Here is a 21,760-nt window from a genome sequence, read left to right on the forward strand (position 1 = left end):
AATAGTGACCTATATAAATGATGCAAGAATTCCAATCACGTGCATGCCATTGGCATGACACAACTAGTTTTAGGTGTATGTCATTGGCATGACATAACTACTTTATATTATAATTTCTTTTTGGTGTTTTTAGGTGGTTTGTTTATAAAATAAAAAATAGCTTATAAGCTAGTTTTTCTAAAAACTAACAAGAATGATCCATATAAATGATGCAAAAATTCCAATATGTTTTGCATGCCACAACTAGATTATACTCTCTCCGTCCAAAATTGATAGTCCACTTTTGACTTTTGAAGTCTTTTTTCTTCAACTTTGACCTTAAATATTTTTATTTGTGTTATATATTACTTGATAAAACTTAGAACAATGAAAAAACATTTAAAATACAATTCATTCATAGATTTTGCATCAAGTATTATCTATCAAACACAAAAATATTTATGATCAAAGTTGAAGAAAAAAGACTTCAAAAGTCAAAAGTTGACTATCAATTTGGGACGGAGGTAGTAATATATATATATATATATATATATATATATATATATATATATATATATATATATATATATATATATATATATATATATATATATACTAGGACACAATCATTACAAGTGATTAAAAGATATGTCCAAAATGAGTTTAATTCCTCCTTTATAATAAATAATGAAAAGTGTAAGACATGCTTGTTAACTGAAATGACTAGACAACCTTTCAAAGATGTTTGTGAGGGAAAGTAAGGTGTTGGAACTCATACATAGTAATTTATGTGATTTTCATGTAACACCTTCCCTAGGAAACAAAAGTTTGTTGTTACTTTTAATGATGATGCATCTAGATATTGTTATGCCTAGTTGATACATTTAAAAGATGAAGCTCTTGATAAATTTAAGAATTATAAACAATAAGTTGAGCTTTATAAAAATGAATTAATAAAAGTTTTGCATACTGACAGAGGTGGTGAGTATTTAGATCTATGTCACACCCCAAAACCAAGAACGGCGGAAACGTTCTGGGGCGGAGGACGTCATGTATAATATCACAACACAGTAAATGTAAATAAGCAAACAACATCATCCATTGCATTAAATAAATAATTTTAATACAAGTGTGTGTGTACAGTTATAGACACCAAAATAATGAATCACAAAATAATATGAGATGAGTCTTGAATGCACTCCATCTTCTCAAAAGCTGGCCTCTGTACCTGTCTACTGATGACCTGAGAATACAAGTTATTTTGAAAGAGTTTATCAGCATTAAGCTAGTGAGTTCATAAGTATTTTAGTGTCAATGTTTCTTGTAAAAACGTTTGAATCTGTCTCAATGTATAAGTTTGTAAAAATGTAAGCAAATGTTTGAAAGTGTTTGTAAAAGTTTGAATCCCTCAGGATGTCGTCGATGATCACCATGCTCTTTCTCACTTCGAGAGTAGATCAGGATGTCGTCGATGAAAACGATGACGAACTGATCTAAGTAAGGTCGGCATACTCTATTCATCAGATCCATGAAGACTGCGGGCGCATTGGTCAATCCGAATGGCATCACCACGAACTCGTAGTGTCCGTAACGAGTTCGGAAGGCTGTCTTTGGCACATCCTCCTCGAGCACTCGTAACTGGTGATATCCGGATCTTAGATCAATCTTGAAAAAATAGTTCGCCCCTTGCAGTTGGTCGAATAGATCGTCTATGCGTGGCAGAGGGTAACGATTCTTGATCGTCAATTTGTTGAGTTCTCTGTAGTCAATACACATACGGAATGACCCGTCTTTCTTCTTAACGAACAAGACCGGTGCTCCCCAAGGTGAGAAACTTGGTCTTATAAAGCCCTTGCTGAGCAGTTCGTTAAGTTGACCAGAGAGTTCTTGCATCTCGGCTGGTGCTAAACGGTAGGGCGACTTGGCTACTGGGGTAGCTCCTGGAACTAAGTCGATTCTGAACTCGACTTGTCGTTGCGGAGGTAACCCAGGTAGTTCTTCTGGGAAAATGTCGGGGAAGTCGCTCACTACTGGGAGGTTCTTTAGTTCTTTCGTTTCTAGGTTCATGTCGACGACGTGAGCAAGGAATGCGTGGTATTCTTTGCGCAAATATTTCTGTGCTTGAATACTAGATATAATGCGAAGACTCGCACCAGGTTTGTCGCCGTAGACTATAAGAGTTTCATTAGACGGGAGGTTTAGTCGGACTGCTTTCTCGTAGCACATGATGTCGGCGCGATGAAGACTTAACCAATCCATGCCGATAATAACGTCGAAACTTTTTATTGAGACCGGCATAAGGTCGATTGGGAATGAATGGTTATCTAAGGTTAGAAGACAACCTAAGTATATGCTATTAGTACTATCAGTTTTCCCATTGGCCATTTCTACTGTGAATTGTTCAATAAGTGCGTGTGGTTGTTGCTTAAGCATGCGAGCAAATTTGTGGTTTACGAAGCTTCGCTCCGCTCCACTATCGAACAGAATGCATGCATAGGAGTTATCAAGGAGGAACGTACCAGTCACCACTGTCGGGTCAGCAACTGCTTCCCCGTGGCCTATTGCTAGTACCCTCCCTGCTCCTCCAGTATTCCTCACCTTAGGGCAGTCCCTCTTAAAGTGGCCTGTTTCGCCACATCCATAGCAAGTTGGGCTCGCGCCTGAGCCAGGAACTTGGGAGATTGGTTGCGCCGGGAACTTACAGAATCGGACGGTGTGTCCTTTTCTGTGGCAGTTAGAACACTGCATTTCACGGCAGGCGCCGTTATGGTGGAAGTTGCATTTGTTGCACTTCGGCAAACTTCCAGAATACTGCTTCCCCGGAGCAGTAACAGCAGTAGGGGATACCGCAACATGTACTGCTACGATTTGCTGTTTCTTTGAAGCTCGCTGCTTCTTCTTCTCATCCCAGAACTTCCGCTTGTTGCCAGCGGGTTTGGAGGGTTCTGAGATGACTTGGTTGGTTGTGGATGCAGGGGTCTTGACTCCATGGTCAATGAGTCTTTGTGCCAATCGCTTGGCACTGTCGAAAGTAGCAAGGTTGGATGCTAAGACGTTCCCCTGGTACGGAGGCACTAGCCCCCATACATACCGCTCAATCTTTTTCCCTTCAGTGGGAACCATGTTGGGGCATAGGGCCACCAGTTCGCTAAAGCGGGCAGTGTAAGCGATCACGTTGGTGCCTTTCATGGTCAGATTCCAGAGTTCATGTTCTAACTTCTGGACTTCGCCCCTCGGGCAGTATTCCTCCGTCATGAGGTCCTTCATCGTTTCACAGCCCATGGCGTTAGCCACAACGAGCGTCAGAGCTTTGACGTGGCCGTTCCACCACGTTAGGGCTTTATCCTCGAAGGTGCACGCGGCATATTTCACTTTAAATGCAGCAGGGCACGAACAAATTTCGAAGACTGATTCAGTCTTCTCGAACCATTGCGAGAGAGCAATGACTCCGCCGGTGCCATAGAAAGGCTTCGGCTTGCAGTTTGTGAAATCCTTGTAAGAGCACTCCCTGGAGCGCACCGGGATTTCGACTGGGGTAGATTCAACAGGAGTTCCACCTCTGCTACCATCCGATGAGTGATACTGAGCCATGGCAGTTGCCACTGCTGCAGCTACGGCAGCATTCAGAGCTACAGTATCGATGACTGCAGGTGGAGGAGGCGGTGGAGGTACAGGATTATTCCTATTCCTGGGAGTCTTGCGAGGAGGCATCCTTCAGCTATAAGTTTATAACTACAAGAAGGATGATAAGAATCAATTGGTAAGCAACGCGAGAGTGACCCATGGACTAACTAACCATAGCCCAACAGTTGAATGAGTGTTTGAAATCACAATAAGAAATATTAGTAGGAATACACAAGTGTACAAATTTTTCCCACATATTAGATAGATTTCAATAGTACGGGTATTACTGATGTAATAAGTTCAAGGAAAAATCGACCTAACAGTAGGTCTTACATCATACCATAAGGACAATACTAATAGTCCTAGATTCCTAATTAGAGTACCGAAAGTTAGGAATATTTTACAGACAAGTGCTACTTAGAGCACATAAGTTCAAGGCTATCCCTAAATCAAAAGACAGAGATGTACTAGACATCATCTAATGGCGATGGGAATTCCTCGGGCGATCCCTGAGGTCGGACACTTGGCGAGACACCTCTTGAAGGTGTCGGTCCTGAGCTCTCTGACGAGCTCGAAGTTCTAAGACTTCAGCACAGGAGGCAAACAGCTGTTGCTGCAGAGTTTCGTTGGTTCTACGGGTCCGTTCCATATCTTCTTCAAGACGGCGAATGCGGACGGTGTTGACACCTGAGTTGGCATCAACCTCCATGACCCGGTCGATGGCTGCTCGACCTTGCTCGACATTACGAGCTATTCTGCGGATGATTACCGGCAGAGCTCTGTCAGCAGAGCCACCATCAATGATGTTGTAAAAGGTTCGGTCCCCAAAGTATGGTAAGGGCTGACCCTGCTCATCACTCCAGCGATTGAGATTGTTTGCCCACATGGGTGTAGGACCTGGAAACGCTGGTCGAGGGTTGTTGTTCAGGGCTTGACCTATGAGCGGTAGGTTGTTGACTTCAGGCTCGGAGTCGGATCCATCCGAAAAGCCTTCTGCGAGGTGATCATCCAAAGGGATTGGATGCTCATCTTCGGGCTCTTCATCGATCCACCCCGCATTGCCTTTATTGGGAAAGTACGGGTCGCCATGATGGAATCCATCCATTTAGATCTACGCGAGAAGAGAGGTATAAGAATATAGTATACGTGTAACTAATAGCACAAAATACTCCTATAGTATTTTAAGTTTAAGTTCTACTGATCTTCTTGTGGTATTGTTGGTAAGTTTTTAGACTTGTTGACATATCACAACCATTCTAGGGCATATGCTAATCACTCCTAGGACCAACATAGTTGATCAGGCTATGCCATTCCCAGGACTGACCATACATCCCCGAGCTCACTTGTGATATTTAACAATCGTAATACTTTTGTTCTTGTCATTGTGACACTGATTTTAGTATGAATGCAGACTAGTATACTTAATTAAATATTTTATTATTTAAAGTATAGACTCTTGGTCAGAGTGTTTTAGTCCCTTTTGGGTTTATAGATTAGTATATCTTTTATGGGTTGATATACTTGATTCACTATAAACAATGCTCTGATACCAATCTGTCACACCCCAAAACCAAGAACGGCGGAAACGTTCTGGGGCGGAGGACGTCATGTATAGTATCACAACACAGTAAATGTAAATAAGCAAACAACATCATCCATTGCATTAAATAAATAATTTTAATAAAAGTGTGTTCTGTACAGTTATAGACACCAAAATAATGAATCACAAAATAATATGAGATGAGTCTTGAATGCACTCCATCTTCTCAAAAGCTGGCCTCTGTACCTGTCTACTGATGACCTGAGAATACAAGTTATTTTGAAAGAGTTTATCAGCATTAAGCTGGTGAGTTCATAAGTATTTTAGTGTCAATGTTTCTTGTAAAAACGTTTGAATCTGTCTCAATGTATAAGTTTGTAAAAATGTAAGCAAATGTTTGAAAGTGTTTGTAAAAGTTTGAATCCCTCAGAAAATCCTATATTTTCTATAAAAGTAACCTTCTACCAAGGCTTTGATATTTTGTATACTTGCTCATTGTAACAGTATGTGATTTCCCAAGTGTAACTATCATTAGATAAAATATAGTATGTACATTAATGCTTAAGTGAGGTTATCACTAAAATATGTAATGGGTAAATCATTGTAGTACTGTAGCCTTGTATATTAAGACTACTACTGTACTAATTATTACTACCTTAAACCGGATTTATATTAAGGTATATTGTGATAAATTGCACCATGCTATCGACTGGTAACAACGACATAATGAATGGTCGTAATAAAATAATGACGTTTGGAACCCGCAGACCTGCAGGTCCGGCTGTAGCTAGCAGCAAGGTGTAGGATAGTCAATCCAGTATAGATCTATACGCAAACTCACGCCCTCCCTCCAAGAGGATTCTGGCTACAACTCGGGACATGACATTTAAGGCATGCACCGATACAGTGGATCACAATTGATATCGTATTCATGTATATGTAATGTTTCTCGTATATCTGAATATGTATTGTTTCTAGTATATCTGTATATGTATTGTTTCTCGTATATCTGTATATGTATTGTTTCTAGTATATCTGTATATGTATTGTTTCTCGTATATCTGTATATGTATTGTTCCTGTGTTACCCCGATGGTAACTAACTAATGATGTACTGATAAGTATGAATATGGAAGTACTTTTATGTCTATACATGTATATATGATATATAAGTAATATGGAAACGACCTTCGGATGGTCACCCGAAATCCCACCAGACCACATCCAAATCGAGAAAAAGGAAATAGGGCGGATGGCATTCCTAAGCCTTTTGAACATTATTTATATATCTATACATATATGGGCATGCAATTGTATATATAAAAGCATAAATAAGTTTTCATAAAACATTTGAAGCATAAATATAATTTCAAGGGAAGATTGACTTGATGTCGATCTATAAAACATTTTGAAGGCATAAGTTGATAAAACAGTTTAAGTATAAGAAGCATTTGTTTGAATCACAGTCTATAAGTAAGTTTGGATAGTAAAACAGTTTGTAAAACATTTCAATAGTAAAGCAGTTTGAAAAACAGTTTGAACAGTGGTGAAAATCGTTGTTTTCCTAGTTATTAATCACATGTGATTAAACACAATCACATGTGATTGAAGCAATAACTTATAAGTATTTGACTTGTATCCCCCCCATAAAGTGTTATAAAACATTTAAAATCATTTCAAAGGTTGATTTAAGGGGTATGAACTCACTTGTGGTGAGTCGTTTGAATTGCAGTGTCGGCTACCGTGCTAGGTGGCAAACGGAGACTGGTTTACACGCACGAGCCTAGTTATCATATAATAAGCATATATATAACTAATTAGACAATTAATAACTTAATAAATAAGTTAATACACATAGGAAACATTTAAACACTTTTATGAGTGTTTATGGTCCAAATGGTTGCATCTAAGTTGCTACGGGACAAGGCAAAAGGGTTTGAAACATCAAATAGCCTTGTATAGGAGTTCACCACCCAACAAACCCCACACCTTGGAGTTTACGGCCGTAAACTCATGGGTTTATGGCCGTGAACTCCTCAAAGGGTGGTTTTGGGTGTTTTGTGGTGCTATCTTGCTTCTAGAACACTCGTAGCTTTGTTGGAATAATACATGAAGTAGCTTAAGGCCCTAGAATACTCCATATTGGAGTTTACGGCCCAAAGTCCATTCACCCTAGAGTTTACGGCTGTAAACTCCTATGGGGTGATGGCTTTTAATTGTTTTAAGTCACTTAAACATCAAGGATGGCTTCCATGAATTTATCTAAGGCTTATTGGGACAAGCGGCACACTTTAGTGCCTTCACTTGGAGTTTACGGCCCAAGATATGTTCCTTGGCCGTAAACTCCTTTCAAGGAGTGGTTTTTATGTGTTCTACTCTCCATTCTAGTCCCAAGGGTTCAAGGTAAATTGTCTTAAGGCTTAAGGGGTGCTTGGAATGATTTTTACCCTACAAAAAGGGGTTTACGGCCCAAGAGGAGTTCTTGGCCGTAAACTCCTACTAACTTGTGATTTTGATGAGTTTTTGATGTTCTAACTAAGCACAAGAATTAGTAGTTAAGGTCCTTAAGCATTTGGGGAAATTTTAGGGCACTTAAGCCCTTGAAAAGGGGTTTATGGCCCAAGGAAGTTCCTTGGCCGTAAACTCCTAGAACTTGTGATTCTTGGATGCTTTTTGGCCTATAAAGATCATACCCTAACTCCTAAACAAGTTGTCCAACAAGGGGATGGGTCTAGAAAGCATTAAAGTTCCATTTTGGAGTTTACTCCCCAAGAACGTTCTTGGGCGGTAAACCCCCGGATCTTGTAATCTAAACATGTAATATGTGTTAATAAGCACCTAACAAGTATTGAAACACATTTAGTAAAGTAGACTCACAATATGGGATGAAAACCCGAAGATTCGTCAGAGAGAATATGGCTTTTCTCTATTTGGAATTGTAAATAATGAATTAATTTCATTCAGAAACTATTTATAGTCCTGGAATATTTTGGCAGAAAATATTTTTATTCCTGATATTGGACTGTAACATTATGAAACTTGAAATGACCAAATTTCACAAGACCAGGAGCATCCACTCTCCTGATATCATCTAAAACATAAACCCTAATGTACACAAACTTGTTCGGAAAAGCTTGAAAATCACTGAAACTGAACTAGCTTCTATTGAATAGATGAGGTTCGTACAAATGGAAATTTCGGGTTGTCACAATCTAGTTTACTTTGAATCAACTGGAATAATACATCAAACCACGGCTTCTTACACCATAACAAAATGGTGTAGCTGAAAGGAAGAATATGACTTTAAAAAAAGTGGTTAATTCTATGTTGTCGCATTTTGGTTTGAGTGAACGGTTTTCGGGTGACGCTATGTTAACTGCTTGTTATATCTTGAATAGAACTCAATAAAAAATAAGTAAGAATACTCCTTATGAACTTTGGTGTAAAAAGGTACCAAATTTATGTTATTCGAAGTTTGGGGTTATAGAGCAGATGTAAGGCTCACTGAACCCAAAAGGAACACATTGGGTGAGTAAGGTATATATAATATCTTAATTGGATATGATGAGCATTCCAAAGCATATAAATTCTATGTTTTAGAATCTAATGACTTTGTGTATGTGAACATTCTTATAAAGTTAAGAGATGCTATCTTTGATGAAGCAATATTTACATCTATACCTAGACCAAAGGACATGATTTAACAATCTTTTAGCAAGAACACAAATCAATGTAAAGATGTTTCTAGTGGTACAAGTTCTATACCTAAACCTAGGAATAGCAGAGGAGCTAGAAAATCTAAGTGTTTTGGAGAAATCATTATATGGTTTGAAACAAGCCCCAAAACAACGACATCAATAGTTTGATGTTGTGATATTTTCTAATGGTTTGGCATTAAACCAAGATGATAAGTGTGCATATAGAAAATTTGATACTTATGGAAAAGTAGTTTAATTTATCTATATGTATATGATATGTTGATTTTTGGTAATGATCAAGATGGAGTTGATAAAACCAAGAAATTCTTATCATCTAGTTTTGAAATGAAAGACCCGAGGAAAGCCGAAGTGATTCTTGGTATAAGAATCAAACAAGGAAACAATGATATTTCAATTTCCTAATCTTATTACATTAAGAAGATGTTAAAAAAGTTTAACCTTGAAAATTGTTCTCCTATTAGCACTCCTATAGATCCTAGCCTCAAGTGGAATTGAGCCAGAAAGATTGTTTTGGCTCAAGTCAAGGTAAGTGAGATGAACACAGTTTCCAATGTCCGGTGGGATTGCACCAGAAAGGGAATTCCCATTTAGGTCAAGCTTCAATACTTGGTGGAGTTGGCCGATTGTCGTCGGAATTGGACCAGACAATTTGTTTTCGGTGAGTAAAAGGATTTAGAGGGAAGAGAGATTTGTAAGGGAAGATGGTAAGGTTCCCGAGAGTTGATTATATGATAAATTTAGCTAGCTTAGTTTAACAGGACTTGAAGAAGGATTTTGGTTATCTGACAGATTATCGGACAAATAGTTGTTCTGCAACTCCAGTAGATTTAACTTCTGCAAGTAAATGAGTCCATCGGGGATGCTACCATTCAAATAGTTCTCCCCTAATCTCACTCTAACTAGTGTTGAACAAGTACCCAAATCCTCTAGAATCGATCCAAACAAGAAATTTTTGGAAAATCAAGATTCTTAGCTGATTAGAGGCACAGAGATCACGAGGAATGGTACCAGTGAGCTTATTAGAAGACAAATCGATCTCTTGCAGATTCCGATTCTGACCAAGATTCTTTGGGATCACACCAGTGAAATTGATACTCCATAGAGCAAGTTTCTGCAAGTCTGGATAATCTGCAACGAAATCTTGTATGGACCCATGTAATCTGTTCATAAATAGATTCAAGAGCTTAAGATTTTTGAGATTTCCAAGCTCATTTGAGATTTCGCCGGAAAGTGCATTGGCTAGGATCTATAGGAGTGCTAATAGGAGAACAATTTTCAAGGTTAAACTTTTTTAACATCTCTCAATGTAATGAGATTAGGAAATTGAAATATCATTGCTTCCTTGTTTAATTCTTATACCAAGAATCACTTCAGCCTTCCTCGGGTCCTTCATTTCAAAACTAGATGCTAAGAATTTCTTGGTTTTATCAACTTCATCTTGATCATTACCAAAAATCAACATATCATCTACATATAGATAAATTAAACTACTTTTCCATAAGTATCAAATTTTCTATATGCACACTTGTCATCTTGGTTTAATGCAAAACCATTAGAAAATATCACAACATCAAACTATTGATGCCATTGTTTTGGTGCTTGTTTCAAACCATATAATCATTAAATTGAGAAGATGTTAAAAAATTTTAACCTTGAAAATTGTTCTCCTATTAGGACTCTTATAGATCCTAGCCTCAAGTTCTACCTAATAAGGGATATTCATTGTCTCTACCGGAATACTCAAGAGCTATTGGATGTCTTATGTATGCCATGAGTATCACTAGGCCCGATATAACTTATGTTGTATGATAGTTTAGTAGTTATACTAGCAATCCTAGTTCACATTATCGACAAGCAATACACAGAATATTCAAGTATTTGAAAAGAACCATGGATTAGTGTTTGCTTTATAGTGGATATCCTTTTATCTTGGAAGGTTATTCAGATGCCAGATAGCATGCCAACTTAGAGGATCACTCCTTTACTAGTGGTTAGGTGTTTCTTCTTCGAAGAGGTTTCATTTCTTGGGCATCTAAGAAACAAACTAGTATTATTAACTCAACCATGGAATATGAGTTTATAGCATTGTATGCTGCTAGTAAAGAAGCTGGATGGCTAAGAAATCTGATTTATGAAATTACATTATGGCCAAAACCAATATCTACCATTTCTATCAGCTGTAATAGTGTTGTAACATTGGCTAAGGCTTATAGTCAAGTGTACAATGAGAAGTCTAGACATTTTGGTGTTATAACATGATTTGTGAGCTCGTCATAACCGGTGTCATATTTGTGGAGTTTGTGAAAACTCAGTTGAACTTAGTCGATCATATAACCAAAGGGTTAGCTAAAGATCTTGTGTACAAGGCAATTGTAGGGATGGGTTTAAAGTCCACATGAAATCTTTCGTATTAAGACACACAATTCCTATCTAATGTAATATTAGATGCTGAGTTTAGTGTGGAAAAGCTTGATATTTGAATATTGGAACACATTATTATCATCATCCCAAGGTATGTGATCAGTATTGGAAGTAAAGGAGGTTGAAGTTTTATATCTTAATAGTTCTTTTGAAAATTTTCATTTGAAGGTGCAAGATTAAAAGGACTACCTATATAAGCTTATAGTTTAGCTGCTTCAAGAAGTTGGGACTTGGCTTTGATAATCTTATTGAAGGATATGACACAAGCTAGTAAAATATAGTTTCAAGTTATAACTTATGACAATGTAAATTGTTCTATATATTATCTTCATGTATTAACTTAGAATTGAAAAGGTTCAATACTTATTGACACCTTGATATTCGAATATTTGGAATGAGTAATATAGTAATGTGAAATTCAATCATCACAACATTTCATTTATGCATCATTTTGTTGTTGTTATGATTTTATTTGAGTTAATCAAGAGTACACTTAAGTGGGGGAGGTTTGTTAGTGATTTTATGTCATTAATATTATTGAAGTGTAATAGGATTAATTTGTTGATCAATAATGTCTTGATAAATATTAACCAAGTTAGGGTGGTGCAGAGTGCACATTTGTTTATGTTTGTCTCGTTTGAAAGTACACTTCTATTTTGGGATGAAGCCCCTGAAATAACAGAGATCAGTAGGCAATGCACCTTGGAACGGGGTTGAACGGGTGGCAGCCCCTAGTGGGGTCCAATGGGCAGAGCCCGTGGCTGGGTTCGAGTTGGGTTTAAGATAGTTATCCTAATTTTTATTCGGGCTATGTTGCTTTATCAAAAAGTCATCAGAGATCCGAATTTTAGAAAATGAACCCGGTTTTTGTGATCCAAATTCCAGACTCGGTTTTAAGATGATTAATGAAAGTTTGTGACAGTTTTCTAACAGGGAAGTTAAGTTAGGCAATTTTTGGACAAGAAGTTATGTCTATATTTATTGATTGGTACACACTACATCATAACATCTTCTTCATTCTCTATTCTAGAACAGTGAGTTTTATCCGATTAGAGATTTTCGAGTGTACCCTCGAAATGCTTTAATATGAAAGTGTTTCATAACTCATATTGATCCAAGCATTCTATTACCACGTTTTTCTAACAAATACACTAGTTTAAGAATCTTGTCGACATAGATTCGATTGCACCATGTTTAATTAAATATCATGATATTATATATATATATATATATATATATATATATATATATATATATATATATATATATATATATATATATATGTTCAAATGTTTCTCACATCTATTGTGTGCTAGAATGCACCAATAAGAATTAAGTAAACATTAAATGTATATTAAATGATATCCATATTTATAATTCTTTTTTATGTAGACAAATTTAATTCGTCATTAATGTCAATAATAATATTCTTTCAGGATGAATTCATATATAAAATAATAAGAGTGTATTCTAGGAGAACGAGAGTATATTCTACTAGAATACACCCTCATTCTTCATATTCCATAGAACTTTATTATATTTTAAGTGAGTGAGTCATGAAATAATGTTATTGCTGACATAAAAACCTAGATATGAATTCATTCTAAAAGAATGTTATTGCTGACATTAATGACGAATTTAATTAATTTCCATAAAGAGAAAATTGTAATTATGGATATCATTTAATATACATACAATTATGGAAACCATTTAATATCTATCATTATTTAATTAAATAATAATATAATTTTACTAAATTCCTATTGGTGCATTCTAGCAAACAATAAATGTAAAAAACACTTTAACCTAGCCCTATATATATATATATATATATATATATATATATATATATACACACACACACACACACACACACACACATGTTTTCTAATGTTGAGTTGCAAAGGCTAATATATCTTGGTCTGGATTGATGCTACTAAAACTTTGCAATGTGTCTCCTAAAATGAACAGACGAAAGTCAAGGAGGGGTAGCCCTTGTGGTGTATTAAGAGCAATGCCTGGGGAATAATCCTATTTTTTCATCATAGATTATGAATTAGATCAGAGACTGAGGACCAATGATTTAAACTGGAGACGAAGGGCCATAGATTTTGAGTTAGAAACCCTAGAGACCATATGTGTCCAAAGTTTGGAGTTAATAGAGGTTAGCTTGAACTTCATGACATCTGGGTTGTATACATGTGTAGACTCGTTTTCAGTACATATAGTTCTTGTGTATTTTGTAAGTTTTAATATTCCAAAATTTGTAATACATTTCTGGTCTGGGAGGTGGACATAAATTAATTACCTTAATCATGTGAACCATGGTTAAATTTTTGTCGTTCTAGACCCTAACAATTCATACTTATATGGCTATACACACTTAATATTCTAAAGTTTATGTTAAAAAGGTGGTGGGCATACCACCACATCAACGTCGTATTAGCAACTCACTCAACTATTCATGTCATTTAACTTTTTCATTTTGGAGGGCATACTACCACTCCACACTTTTACTAACATTTTTTATACTATATAAAAACATTGATGTTAAAAAAAAAACCTTATAAATATAACAACTAACTATAATAAATATAAAAAATTTATTGAATATAAAATTTAATAACATGTTGAGTATATGTTGATTGGCTTTTATGATAGTTTTATAAAATGGTTGAGTATATACAAAAATGATAAAAAAAAAGGTTTAAACCATCTACCACCAACCTTTTGAAAAGTTTACCGTTTGACATTATATATATATATATATATATATATATATATATATATATATATATATATATATATATATATATATATATATATATATATATATATATATATAATGTCAAACGGTAAACTTTTCAAAAGGTTGGTGGTAGATACTTGTGTGCCATGTGTGGCCCCATGCACTACACAAGCATGGTGTAGCTAAGCCACCACCAAGACCACGTCACTCATCCATGACCATTGGGTAGTGATACACCCTTAAACCTAAGATAGATGATTAAAAGTATGTAAATAATTTCGGTTATGAATCTAACTTTTCATTATTGTGAAGTGAAGTAACAATAATGACCTCTATAAATGATGCAAGAATTCCAATCATGTCCATACCATTGGCATGACACAACTAGTTTTAGGTGTATGTCTTTGGCATGACAAAACTAGTTTGTATTATAATTTATTTTTTGTGTTTATAGGGTGTTTTTTATGAAATAAAAAATAGCTTCTAAGCTAGTTTTTTAAAAAGCTAACAAGAGTGATGTATACAAATGGTGCAAAAATTCCAATATATTTGACATGCCGCAACTAAATTATTATTATTATATATATATATATATATATATATATATATATATATATATATATGTGTGTGTGTGTATGTGTGTGTGTTTTAGGTTTTTTTTTTATAAAATAAAAAGTAGCTTATAAGCTAACTTTTTTAAAAGTTTACAGACTAACATTTTAACAGACTTATTAAGTTTTTTTTAATTCCTCTCAAATATACTATTTATTAATTATAAAAATAAAATCTTTTACATGTTCTTTTATATCATTTTACATATTGAGGTAATTTATTGAGGTTTTTTCTTTTTAAATCCTTTCAAATATACCATTTATTAGTTATTTTTTAAGTATTAGTTTTCAATTAATTTTTCAACTAATATGTCAAATATAATTTGATGATGACACATATAATACTCGAAATTTTATAACAATTCATGTATAATGGTTGTTTTTTATATAATTTTAATTAATTAGTATTTATGATTATAAACTGCCAGAGAAGATCACCCAAATCTATTTCAAAAGAAACACCCATTAATTTTGGTTTCTTGTTGTATTATGCTACCTCCTATAAATGCACAAAATTCTGTCTGTATTATCTATCTCCAAATAGTTGGGGTACATGTGCGATGCATAAACAAATATCACAACACGCTTCGAGGTTGTACTTTTCTTTTTTAGACCATTCAAATAGCAACATATATTTATATACGAACTTTTATCTTTTCATAAACCTACTTGATGATAATTGCTTGGGACTACACGAATTATACTCTATCAAACTTGGAACAAATTTGAAAATCATTATCGTTCATAATTAGTTAGGGGCTACACAATTTTGACAATTTTGACAATCATGATCGTTCATAATTTGCTTCATGACTCGATAAAGATACTTGAAGAGTATTTTTAATGATTAGTCGGATCTAAAGAAAGATACGTTAACAAAAATCAAAGGTGAGATCGTTTTTAATGATTGTTGGGGCTACAGAAAGATAAGTATATTATAAATGACTTCATTTAGGTCATGTTTATGATGATCTTATATGATCTTTTTAGTTTTATTATAAAGTTCAGTTAAAGACTATTTGATAGTTGTTAATTAAATAAGATCTAACTCGGTTCGAAGTTTTGATTGAATTGCCTCTAAATAAAAATATATTGTTTAATTATACATCTAAATATTTGTACTAAGGATAAAAATGACAATTTTACATTTCTATTTTATTTTATACCGGTTAAAATGTATCTTTTTGATAAAATATATGAATAAAATTGCCAAATAGTTATAAAATATAAAGACAATAGTTATATATTATATAGTGTTCTATCTCTTAAGAACTTGAGTTTCAAGCGAAAAGGAAAAATGTAAGTGATACGGTCTAAAGATATTAATTAATATCTATTTTTTTGTTGATGATGAGTGGAGACAAACATGGCCAAATGACACATATTTCATACGAGCAATAATCATCGTCATCATCCTTGGAACACACTTTTACAATTATGTACATTATCTAATTTGAGTCATCAAATATGCATACATGATCATGAATATCAATCATGACATAAAAAGTGACTATTCAGCCATTCTTCATGACCCAAAGTGCAAATTTCATCACCTCTTTTCGTTTCCCTAGTCTACCCTCGTTCAAAGTAAAGATGGCTACCCTTTGATTAAAGCTAAAGGGTATTTTTGTCACTTTAAAGTATAAAGAAGGAGAGCATCAACTTTATCTTTCCTCCTAATCTCAAAAATCCATCTCTTTTCTAGTGCCAAACACCTCAAAATCCAAACAAATGTATAACTTTTACTGCATGATGTATAAGTAACGTACAACTTTTGATGCACAATGTATAAGTTGTTTAGTATAATTGCTCTATTAGTAGACGGGATGAAATTACCTCTTTGAGACTTTAAATTTCTGTTACCCAACGGCTGTTTTTATTTTTATTTCCCTTTCTCCTTTCTCTCTCTTTCTCTTTCAACTTTGCTTAAAGAAGCTCTTGATAGTCACAGGAATTACCTATTCCATTCCTTTTTCCATTTCTCACCACTTTTAGAGAGAGAGAGAGAGTGTGTGTGTGTGTGAGAAAGAAAGGGGAAAAGGAGGGGTTTAGCTTCTTCCTTGAATTTGAAGACTCTCTTTGAAGATGTATGATTCTTTGAGCCTACTCACTCTTCAAGTTTCTCAGATTCCATTCACTTTTACATTCCTTTTCAAGAAACCCATTTCCATTCCACCCCATAAATCATTTTGTTTCTTCTACAAATCCTTCCAAACTAATTCACCATAGAAATTAACAAAAAAAACCCACTAAAAATGTTGTCTTTGTTTGTCATAATCATTACACTCTGTTTGTCAATTCCTTCGTCTGTTTCAACTGATTTTGATGCCTTGGTCACTCTCAAACAAGGCTTTGATTCTATTCCTTTTGCTTTAGACACATGGAATTCCTCTAATCCTACTTCTATTTGTTCATGGGTTGGAATCAAATGCTCTCACAACAGAGTAATTTCACTTGATTTGTCAAACATGAGAATCCATGGCTCTGTTTCACCTGTTATTTCGTCTCTCGACACTCTTACTGAGCTTTCCCTCGATGGCAATAACTTCACCGGGGAAATCAATCTCTCCAATTTGACATCTCTCCGGTTTCTAAACATATCGAATAATGCATTCAGTGGTGGGTTGGAATGGAATTACGCAAACCTGCAAAATTTGGAAGTCCTTGATGCGTACAACAACAATTTGTCGTTTCCACTGCCTACGGAAATCACGAGCCTCAAGAAGCTCAAGTATTTGGATTTGGGTGGCAATTTCTTCTATGGCAAAATCCCGGAGAGCTACGGGAAAATGGTTAGTTTGGAGTATTTGTCACTCGCCGGAAATGACCTCCATGGGAAGATTCCGGTGGAATTGGGGAATCTTACAAATTTGAAAGAGATTTACATGGGTTATTATAATGTGTTTGAAGGTGGGATTCCGAAGGAATTCGGGAAATTAGTCAATTTAGTTCACATGGATCTTTCGTCATGTGAGCTAGACGGACCAATTCCACCGGAACTTGGGAATTTGATCTCCATCGACACCATTTTCCTGCACATCAATCTCCTTTCCGGCCCAATTCCGAAGCAGCTCGGGAATCTAACAAGCTTGGTGAATCTTGACCTCTCTGCCAATGCACTTTCCGGCGAAATCCCAAATGAGCTTGGAAATCTCAAAAATCTTAAGCTCTTGAATCTATTTATGAACAGATTACATGGGTCCATACCGGATTTCGTCGCAGATTATCCAGACTTGCAGAAACTTGCTCTCTGGAGTAACAATTTCACTGGTGTGATCCCAGAGAATCTTGGTCGGAATCGGAATCTTCAAGAGATCGATTTGTCTTCTAATAAGCTCACTGGTACCATTCCTCGTGATCTCTGTGCCTCTAATCAGCTAAGAATCTTGATTCTCCTCAAAAATTTCTTGTTTGGATCGATTCCAGAGGATTTGGGTACTTGTTCAACACTTGTTAGAGTGAGATTAGGGGAGAACTATTTGAATGGTAGTATCCCCGACGGATTCATTTACTTGCCGGAGTTAAATCTACTGGAGTTGCAGAACAACTATTTGTCCGGTAATCTGTCAGATAACAAGAATCCTTCTTCAAGACCTGTTAAACTAAGCCAGCTAAATTTATCATATAATCAACTCTCGGGTACCTTACCACCTTCCCTTTCAAATTTCTCTTCCCTCCAAATCCTTTTACTCGCCGGAAACAAATTCTCCGGTCCAATTCCGGCGACAATCGGCCAACTCCACCAGGTATTGAAGCTTGACCTAAGTGGGAATTCCCTTTCTGGCGCAATCCCACCGGACATCGGAAACTGTGTTCATCTCACTTACCTTGACTTGAGCCAAAACAATCTCTCCGGCTCAATTCCACTCGAAATTTCAGATATCCGAATTTTGAACTACTTGAACGTGTCGAGAAACTGCCTGAGTGATTCCATTCCGAAGTCCATCGGAACCATGAAAAGTCTCACAATTGCCGACTTTTCTTTCAATGATCTCACGGGTAAACTACCCGAATCCGGTCAATTCACGTATTTCAATGCTTCTTCGTTTGCGGGCAACCCTCAACTTTGTGGCCGATTGTTGAACAATCCTTGCAATGTTAGCGGAATTAAAGATTCCGCTAACAAAAAGCCTGGGAGGTTCAAGCTTATATTCGCGCTTGGCCTTCTTATCTGCTCTCTAGTTTTTGCAGTTGTTGCTATGGTCAAAGCCAAGACATTTACAAAATCGGGTACAAATACTTGGAAAATGACATCCTTCCAAAAGCTCGAATTTACAGTTTCTGACGTTCTTGAATGCATTAAAGACGGTAATGTAATTGGCCAAGGCGGGGCGGGAATCGTCTACCACGGTAAAATGCCTAGTGGGACCGAAATTGCAGTTAAAAAGCTAGTTGGTTTTGGAAACACGACTCACGACCATGGATTTAGAGCAGAAATCCGAACCCTAGGCAACATTCGACATAGAAACATTGTAAGACTATTGGCATTTTGCTCAAACAAAGACACAAACCTTCTTGTGTACGAGTACATGCGAAATGGGAGCTTAGGAGAGGCAATACATGCAAAAAGTAAAGGAGGGAGTTTAGGGTGGCGTTTAAGGTACAAGATATCGATTGAAGCAGCTCGAGGACTCTGCTACCTTCATCATGATTGTTCACCGTTGATTGTGCATCGAGATGTGAAATCGAATAATATCTTGTTAAATGCGAGCTATGAAGCTCATGTAGCTGATTTCGGGCTCGCAAAGTATTTAGTCGATGGTGGTGCATCTGAATGCATGTCTGCGATTGCGGGTTCATATGGTTACATCGCACCCGGTATGTAACATCTAATTTTTTTTATTTACTACAAATGAATCATACATAATTTTAGGGTTAATTCTTGTTTACACAAGAATACTTTATTTTTTTTTCCAATCTACATAATAACAAAAAAAACATATAATCAAAAAAATCAGAAAAACAAAAATGTTTTATAAATAAACATTTAAAATTTCATAATGACGTAGGGCATATACACCTAGAAACCGTTACATATAATAAAAAATCAAATCCAATTGCATAAAAAGTTTTCGAATCCTAAATTTTGTTGGTATATTTAGAGGGTGTAGAGTTAAAATAGTGAAAGTGACGTGTCGCATGAACGACACCCGTGATTTGTGCTACAGAGATGAGATGAAACAGAGGGCGTTGGATTTGATGCGCACGATAACAGAATTTTATGGGTAACCGCACCGAGTCACTCCTGTCAAAGGTCAGAAAAAATGGACGGTGGGATCCGTCCGGGTCAAAATCTGACACAGACCGCAACTCGACATAAAATCTGATATCAGATCCACGTGTCTACTTGCAGCTTCGTTTCATGCGAAAGCTGATTCACATCCACATCATCTTCCACGTAGTAAACATTATTTAAATGACAGCAATTATTTTTTCATTTTTCTTACATAATACAAAATAACCAATAGAGATTAAGTTGTTAGTTGTTATTTACATTTTAAGTATTTACATTTTATAGTTGTTTAAGCATTAATTAAATGTTTATTATTTTTTTTTACAGAATATGCTTACACTTTAAGAGTGGATGAAAAGAGCGATGTTTATAGCTTTGGAGTTGTGCTGCTTGAACTGATCACTGGGAAGCGACCAGTAGGAGGATTTGGCGACGGTGTAGATATTGTACAATGGGCTAAAACATTAACCAGATGTCGTAAAGAAGAAGTCGGTTGTATCATCGATTCCAGACTGGCTAATGTTCCTCAAGATGAAGCGATGCATTTGTTCTTTATCGCTATGTTATGTATTCAGGAAAACAGTGTTGAAAGACCGACAATGAGAGAGGTTGTTCAAATGCTCTCAGAATTCCCACGAGACTCAACTCACACTCAAACATCGTCATCTTCAGTTGTTTATCTTCAACCCAAGAAACTTGATAAAGATAAAACTTACCCAAAGGTTGGACAAGATCTTTTGGTTTAGAAATATGGGTTTTGTTTGGATTTTCCAAATTCGCTTTTGTTAATAACATGAAATGTGCAAAAGGGTGTCAAAATTTCGCTCATGTGCTCCTTTATGGATTAGAGTATAGAAAATCAGGGGTAAATTAGTAAATGTAGTCGGGTACTCACGGTGGCCTTTTGACTTTTGAGTAGGGTAGATATAAGAGAACCTTTGCAGTCTTGATGTGTATTCTTTTTGTTAATATGCATGCGAATGTATGTATTAGTATTTTATGTGCCTTAATGAAACAATGAAAATCAATATTAGTGCTCTTATTGCAAGTCAACTAAAATGACTAATTTATCCATCATTTTATTACATCAATTTGGTATATGGTCAATACTAAGATTATATATTCCAACATAATTAAAAGTGATAAATAATAAAGGAATTACATGCATATTTATACTTCTGTGATGATTATCCAATGATAAAACCATTGATCATTCATTTATTTGAGAAGAAAATCCTTCTTGTGAATGTCATGTTTCTTGATAATTCCTGTTGAATAAAAAACTAAACACTAGATCTTATCTGTTGCTAAACTTTGTGTTAAGAAAATAAACAATTGGCGATCCATTGGTACACGTTTTAATGAACTGATGACATTACTTTTCCTTTCTTAATTTACCTTTTGTTCTGATAAAGAGAATATAGAGGACGATTACTTTCAATGGTTTGTTTATAACCCTAAAGACTTAGTTGGAGAGACATGTTCTAGAATTTGAGATCCTTAAAAGAAAAACAATCTTGGTGACAAGTTGTCATAAAGAAGAGCCAACAGGAGATCTGATGGGAAAAGAGATTGTGTGTCTGTTTTCTTGATTTGTATTGTGAATAGTGTCTTCAATTATAAAAGCAATTCACTTCCTTTTGTTTTTGTGGTTGAGCTGGTTTCTTATAATAGTAGTAGAAACTATGTTATGCATATTGCTTTTTATTAAAGCTCTATGTGATATTTTTTTATGGTTGGATAAATGTTAAAACTAGGGCAATTGCATAAAAGTTATAATTTTTGGTTGTAATATCATTTATGGTAACCACCAACGGTGTTCAAAAAACTAAACTTTCAAATAAGAAATTACATTTTAGGTGACGAACTTCAAATCCCCTCTCGT

General features: G+C 35.5%; 1 protein-coding gene across 1 annotated transcript; it reads left to right on the plus strand.

Moving 5' to 3' along the window:
- Positions 1–16,368: 16,368 nt before the first annotated feature.
- Positions 16,369–20,908, plus strand: LOC111903659 (leucine-rich repeat receptor-like serine/threonine-protein kinase BAM3). The gene is made up of 2 exons (XM_023899410.3): positions 16,369–19,460; positions 20,203–20,908. The coding sequence occupies exons 1-2, from the start codon at positions 16,898–16,900 to the stop codon at positions 20,619–20,621; spliced, it is 2,982 nt and encodes a 993-aa protein (XP_023755178.1). The 5' UTR covers positions 16,369–16,897; the 3' UTR covers positions 20,622–20,908.
- Positions 20,909–21,760: the final 852 nt, after the last annotated feature.

Source organism: Lactuca sativa, chromosome 7, assembly GCF_002870075.4.
Source record: "Lactuca sativa cultivar Salinas chromosome 7, Lsat_Salinas_v11, whole genome shotgun sequence".
Lineage (NCBI taxonomy): Eukaryota > Viridiplantae > Streptophyta > Magnoliopsida > Asterales > Asteraceae > Lactuca > Lactuca sativa.

What these genes read in the sequence shown, in the direction of transcription:
- LOC111903659 (XM_023899410.3), top strand. Translation starts at nt 16,898, where the DNA reads ATGTTGTCTTTGTTTGTCATAATCATTACACTCTGTTTGTCAATTCCT. An exon ending in ATATGGTTACATCGCACCCG is followed by an intron (nt 19,461 to 20,202) that starts GTATGTAACATC and finishes TTTTTTTTACAG; the next exon opens with AATATGCTTACACTTTAAGA.